Below are 6924 nucleotides of genomic sequence, written 5' to 3'. Positions count from 1 at the left end.
TAACAACGTATTGTTTAACCAAAAATTGCTAACAGATTTTAAGTGTTCTCACTACACACACATACACACACACAAATGTGAGGTAATGTTAGATTTAGCCATTCTGCAATGTATACATATTTCAAAGTATCATATCATATGACATAGACATAATTTGTCAAAAAATTTTAAGTGTAAGGACATTAGAAAAAAAGATTGTTATTTTCATGCATTTGTAAATAGAGGCTCTGCAGAAACATCCCTTGGCCCCCAGGGGGCGCAGGGCAGAATGAAGTCAGAGCTGAGGATTTGATCCCTGCAGTTGGCACGCTCTGGTTACCAGGGCTGCCACAGAGAATACAGAAAAAGTAGTTTATGTCCACTTCAGAGAACATTCACTGTGGGATGCTGGTAGACAAGGGTTGTATATATCTAAAGTCCACCTCTGGTTTTTGGTAAAGTGTAGTAAATATGCAAAAACTGCAGAAACCTCTACCCATCGTACCCTTCTGCTTGTGTGTCTATGTGTCTCTCTTTCTGTTTATCTTTCACTGTGTGTGTGTGTCCCTGTCTCTCCCTCCCTGTCTCTGCAAAGGGGGAGCCCACAGTGTTCCAGGCTTTACTTCCTATAAGAAACACAAGAATACTGTTGAAAGTATATAAACTTGGCTAACTTATGCAAATTCACAGTTCTAAATGTTCTGCCAACAGGCTAAAATTGCAGATTTTTCCCTTCTAGTGGAAACAAAACTCAAGCAAACCCCTCCTGTATTCTCCTTTATATTTCAGAGAAATTTCTATTGCTTAGCTGTTTAGCATAGTTTTACTAATTGAACAGGATTTTTTTCCTCAGTTTTGTTTGTTTGTTTTTTTGAGACAGTCTTGCTTTGTCAGCAGGCTGGAGTACAGTGGCACAATCTTGGCTCACTGCAACCTCTGCCTCCCGGGTTCAAGTTATTCTCTTGCCTCAACCTCCCGAGTAGCTGGGACTACAGGCGCATGCCACCAAGCCCAGCTAATTTTTGTATTTTTAGTAGAGATGGGGTTTCACCGTGTTGGCCAGGATGGTCTTGATTTCTTGACCTCGTGATCCACCCGCCTTGGCCTCCCCAAGTCCTGGGATTACAAGTGTGAGCCACTGCGCCTGGCCAATATTTTACTGAAGTGTTTCAAGCACTAACAGCACAATATTCACTGTAAGAATTTCATACACCAATATAATTACTGCATGAATGTCATTTATTGAAATTAACATTATTATGAATACATAATGGAAAAATGCTCCTCAAAAGAGGAAAGTGAATGTTAACCAGCAACAGGACAAAGCCATCCTCAGAAGACAGAGATAATCGGAAACAGTTTCACAGTTCAGTTTATGTATGTACACCGGGGTTAGAGTTCCTCTATGTCTGCGTCTCTGCAGATGCCAGGTTTTGGACCAGGAGGCTCAGGAATGTCTCCAGCTGCTTCCTGGATCTGTATGCAATGAGTCCTCCCTTGTTGGCCCACCGATCCACCCCAGCAGCACCCTCATTTTCCACGTGGTACACCAACTGTGGCAAATCAAGCCCTGTTTCTGGATTTCTTTCTAAGCATTCTTTCAAGTCTACTATTCCCCCACCCATGGCCCGCAGTATGGCATGAGCAGCACAAGAGTCCCACTTGAACGTGGTATCTTCTGAAAAGATGTAAATGTCAACGAGGCCTTGGACAACACAAAGGCTCTTATAACCAGCCCCAGCTGCCCCGAATATGCGATCTCCACATACACGTGACAATGCAGCTTTGATAGTCTCCTTTTCACTTGTACTAATGACGGCTGAAAAACTGGGGGAGAATGCTGCCTCAGAGCCTGTGTTTCCAGCGTGTATTTCACTGCCGCTCCTTCTAGAGATGGTGAGCTGAAGTGAATGCATGTTCGTCCCCATGTAAGAAAGGCCCCAATAGCACTGTCCTTTCCACCTGTGGAAGAAAAATTTCAATTGGTGATAATTATCACATTTGTTTTTCATTACTAATGTCACTTGCAAACTTAATGATATGAAGAAATACACAATTCATCATAACATGGTGAATCTTAACACCTTTAAGCCTAGGAATAGATATCAGGTAGCTAGTTTATTTCCGAAAGTTACTTATATGCGTGCAGCTGCCTGAGTTGTTGCAATTAGAAATGCTTTCAATTTTATGGCATTATCACATCAATCTAGGACAACACTAAAACATTTATGGGGTTTCCAGCTTCCAGAACCATTGCAAAATTTCATTACAACTTTTAGTATTTAAAGTTTAATAGGGAAAAAGGAATAGATAAGTGATATCTCTTTTCAATCTGCAAACATTGTACAATCCTTATAACAAGGTTTTCTTTATTTGGTAACTCCTTTTCATTCTCTTATTCACTAGTTTCACTTTGGCTTCCAACACAAAGAAAGATGGACTCAATGTTATTAGTTTTGACAACCACAATAATTATAGCACCTTCCCTTTATCAATGCTTAACTTACTGTCTGTGTTGTTACATATTTACAGATAAGGAAACAGGCTTAGAGAAAGTAAGTAACTTGCTGAGGCCCACTCAGCTAGAAAGTGGTAGAATCTGCATTCAAACCCACAAAGTCTCACTCTGAATCTGTGCCACAAACTATTTTGTTGACCACCTCCATTACTAGGCCATGATTATGTCTGCATATTATTCCAATTCTTTTCAATTTCTTATTAACCTTTTAAAGATAGCAGAAACCCGTTTTTAGTTTGGAAGATGGCGGGGGCAGGGGGAAAATATTAAAACTTAAGAGGTATAAACTTATGACTATTAAAGAGCAAATGATTGTTACTTGAAGCAACTCAAGGTTCAATAAAAACATGTAATCCTATATAAGTGAAAAAATATGACCTATTTCAATAAAAAGCTGAAGCTGCTTGTTCCACCTAGACTTTGCCATGCCCTGCTGGGTCCTGGCTGCTTTCTACACTCTGTTTAAGAGTACATGGAAGGGTGGGAGGAGGCAGAAAGGGAGTGTGAGTTAGGTTCTGATCCTGGCCATGCCTACCAATCTTTTCACAGGATAATTTTCACATTTTGTTTTGAACTTCTAAAATTATACTAAAGTTCAACTGGCTATACAGAGATGGCAGCTGTCTTATTCCCAATGTATTGGAAGGCAGTGTTACCACCACTTCACTAATCTGATTTTGAGTGGATTCTAGAAACAGGGAACAGGATTACTATATTCCAAATGTAAAACTATGATTTCTCCAAGATAGTATTAATTTTAAAATTTCTACCAGCATGTACTTGGCCTCAAATAAAATTATGCAAATCTAAGATTGAAAATAGAACTTTAATTCAAATATGCAGACTTTCAGTGTGAACACTCCTATGTGTTAAGTCATGGGAATGTCATATAGTGATAATCCTAACAATAAGCAAAGCTGAGGTCACAAGTTCTAACAACTATAATATACCAAAAATATTTGCCTGTTACCTGAGGGTGTTTGGGTCTCGTGACACAAAAGGTTGATTGATGACTCCCATCAGGGGAACCCCTGTCTGTATGTCATAGACACCAATTAAAATGGTGACACACTGAAGTCCACAGGGGAAGATTCCCTGGTTGGATTTAATGTCAGCAGAACCTTTTATATACTGATAAGTTGAATCTGAAAAAGGAAGCAAATGTGTTTGGATTCAGGTAAAGATTATTTAGAAGACTCTGTTCCATATCATTTCTCTCTTCTACTGATTTGGTAAGCAATAATTTTTTACCTTTGGATGTCACTGTATTGAATTGTTATTTGGCCTCTTGTACTTCTAAATTGCTTGTGTTTCATTTTTCCTGACTATGTGAGAACTCTTGGAGAGGATGTGTCTATAGTTCCTGTGGCATAGTGACTTGCATATAACAGGCATTCAAATATTTGTTACTTATCAAAAGCATTTAAAAAGTAATAACCAGAATAATTGGTGGGATTATTTTAGAAATACTACTAATCAGAGGACTAGTACAGTGTGAGATGGAAAAGCCTCCTTCCAATGGGTGAAAAAAAAAAGACCTACTATTTGATAGCACAATAGAGTAACTATAATCAATAAGAACTTAATTGTACATTTTAAAATAAAGAGTGTAACTAGATTGTTTATTACTCAAAGGATAAATGCTCAAAGGGATGGATACCCTATTCTCTGTGATGTGCTTATCTCACACTGCGCGCCTGTGTCAAAACATCTCATGTACCCCAGAAATACATACACTATTATGTACCACAAAAATGTTAAAAAGAAAAAGAAAAAAAGAAAAGCCCCCTTCCCGTAATCGGTCATAGGTAAAATTATCTTTTACTATTATTATTTGGTGCCTCAAGTTAGAAGGAAGAAAGAGACAATCAATGATGGTGGCACCAAAAAAAGAAAGTAACGGTGCTCCTATGAAACAGAGGCAGAGAAACTAGGTTTCCTCTTAAGAGATGTGCATGCCAGCAGCTGACTGCCAATGTCTAGGGAATTAGCACACGGCTAAGGATGTGCCTGGCAAAAGATTTTCAAAGAGCTCGAAAACAGAATCAGTTCAGGGCAGAACCAACAAACAGGAGATCTCTGTCCCTCAGAAACTATAACTGATGCCAATTTACCCTTAAATGATCAAATATTTGGGGAAAGGTTTTTAGTTTCCATATATTATCCACTGGCTGAATGTGATATAATTATCTGAAGATTAAACCTATTTCAATATCATCCTGTGAATACACTTGTAGGATGGGAAGGGCCCAGGGAGGAGTTTGCCTGCTCCTTGAATGGTCCTATTGTGTTGCGTGGGGAAGAAAAAAAAGGAAGGGGGGGCTTATTAAAATTATTACCTAGAACTTTGTATTAATAGCATCATTGAAAATAAAGGCTGGCTGGGCGTGGTGGGTCATGCCTGTAATCCTAGCACTTTAGGAGGCCAAGGCGGGCAGATCGCTTGAACCCAGGAGTTTGAGACCAGCCTGGGCAACATGGTAAAAACCCCTTCTCTAAAAACAATATAAAAAATTAGCCTAGTGAGGTGGCATGCACCTGTGCTGCCTACTTGGGTCCCAGCTGGAGGATCGCTTGAGCTCAGGAGGACAAGGCTGCAATGAGTTCTGACTGTGCCACTGCACTCCAGCGTGTGTGCAACATGAGACTCTGTCTCAAAAAAAAAAAAAAAAAAAAAAAAGAAGGGTAGAAGGGTTACACTTTGGAAACAATGGATTATATATTACGGTTCTATCACAATCATGACCAAAATAATGTAGAGCTTATACAGGGCTCACAAACTGCTCATGCGTCACATTAAGCTTTTTGCTTGACCTGTACAGTGCTTTTTTGATTGTTTGCTTGTTTAACTGAATTAGTAGCTAATGGTTAGGAATTAGGATATATCGCTGAAAACCCTGGATCTTGGTTTCTCTTTAAAAATCTGAAGAGCTGGCCTGGACTCCCATATGGCAACAATCTGCTAAAGCTAAGTACTCTTTAAATGGCATGTGTGCTCAATTGGTCATAACTGCTCTCACTTCATCCTCTCATTTACTTACCAGTCTTTTGAAGATAAGTTAGTTCATCTTGGCATGTGTGCCTGTATGTGTGTACCTGTTATAGATATGTGTATATAGACACACAGCTATAATATATATGTATTTATACAGAACACATGACACATACACCTCAACTCTCATTGTTTTAAAACTTTAAATTTTTAAAAACTTCTAGGAGAGTTAAACTACACTCAATAATTTTTATTTTTCCAACCCCCTCCCCCCCGCCCACCGCCACCACCAAAAAAGATTGTAAATAACAAACATACTCTCCTATACTTACCTATGGGGTCCACCCAAATTCCCAAAATGTCCTGTGGAACACTGATCTCCGTGGAATCCAGAGTTGGGTCAGTAAAGGCAACATCCTGATGAACAACCCTGGCTAATGCTTCAGATGCCACCTTGTTACCATTGAGGACTTTGCTAAGAAGCTCTGCTGTTTCTTCCTCTGTTGAACACAACCTCAAGGTAATCTTTTCCCCTAGGGTAAAGCCACACGATAAACCATTACATTTCAAGAGTTTCAGTGGAGAAAGAACAGAGAGAGACAGAGCAAAAGAGTGAGAGAGACAGAGAGAGCGAAAGAGTGAAAGAGACAGAGAGAGACACACACAGAGAGTGAGAGTGAGAGAGACAGAGAGCGAGAGAGACAGAGCGAGAGAGACAGACAGTGAAAGAGCGAGAGATAGCGACAGCAAGAGAGACAGAGAGAGTGAGACAGAAAGCAAGAGAGACAGAGAGCAAGAGAGACAGAGACAGAAAGCAAGAAAGAGAGCAAGAGAGACAGCAAGAGAGACAGAGCGAGAGAGATAGAGAGAGCGAAAGAGACAGCGAGCAAGAGAGAGACAGAACAAGAGAGAGCAAGAGAGTGAAAGAGACACAGAGTGAGAGACATAGAGACAGCAAGAGAGACAGAGAACAACAGAGACAGAGAGCGAGCAAGAGAGACAGAGCGAGAGAGCGAGAGACAGCAAGAGAGTGAAAGAGACAGAGTGAGACACAGAGAGAGAGAAAAAGAGACAGAGAGATAGTGAGAGACACACAGAGAGAGAAAAAGAGACAGAGCGAGAGAGATAGCGAAAGAGTGAGAGAGAGCGAGACAGAGAGCAAGACAGGGAGAGTGAGAAAGCAAGCAAAAGAGAGAGTGAGCTAGCGAGAGAGTGAATCAAAAGCTGTACACAGATTAAGTGAGGGCGATATATCCATCCCAGCAGTTCCTAAGCCTGGCTGACTGCCAGAATCACCTGGCGGGGCTTCATCAAGGCAGATGCCCAGTGGCTACCCACACACTTAACCTGAATAGTAAGGGATGGGTTTCAGGAAATCAAAAGACCTCCCTAAAAAATGCCCATGTGGGCGCAATTTTGTATCCCAGTTAAGGGA

General features: G+C 40.4%; 1 protein-coding gene across 7 annotated transcripts in view; it reads right to left on the bottom strand.

Moving 5' to 3' along the window:
* Positions 1-1200: 1200 nt before the first annotated feature.
* INPP1 (inositol polyphosphate-1-phosphatase) overlaps positions 1201-6924 on the bottom strand; it is a 28615-nt gene continuing 22891 nt past the window's right edge. For all 7 annotated transcript variants that reach the window (XM_045367410.2, XM_045367409.2, XM_065525778.1 and 4 more), the window contains 3 exons: positions 5822-6022; positions 3468-3642; positions 1201-1941 (listed from right to left, as the gene is read on the bottom strand). In XM_045367410.2, coding sequence (XP_045223345.2) covers positions 1383-1941; positions 3468-3642; positions 5822-6022 — 935 coding nt within the window. In that variant the 3' untranslated portion in view covers positions 1201-1382. The remainder of the gene's footprint in view (positions 1942-3467; positions 3643-5821; positions 6023-6924) is intronic.

The sequence above is a fragment of the Macaca fascicularis genome, chromosome 12 (genome assembly GCF_037993035.2).
Source record: "Macaca fascicularis isolate 582-1 chromosome 12, T2T-MFA8v1.1".
In the NCBI taxonomy this organism is placed as follows: domain Eukaryota; kingdom Metazoa; phylum Chordata; class Mammalia; order Primates; family Cercopithecidae; genus Macaca; species Macaca fascicularis.
Note: the sequence above shows the minus strand (reverse complement) of the source record. Positions and strands in the feature narration are given on the sequence as shown.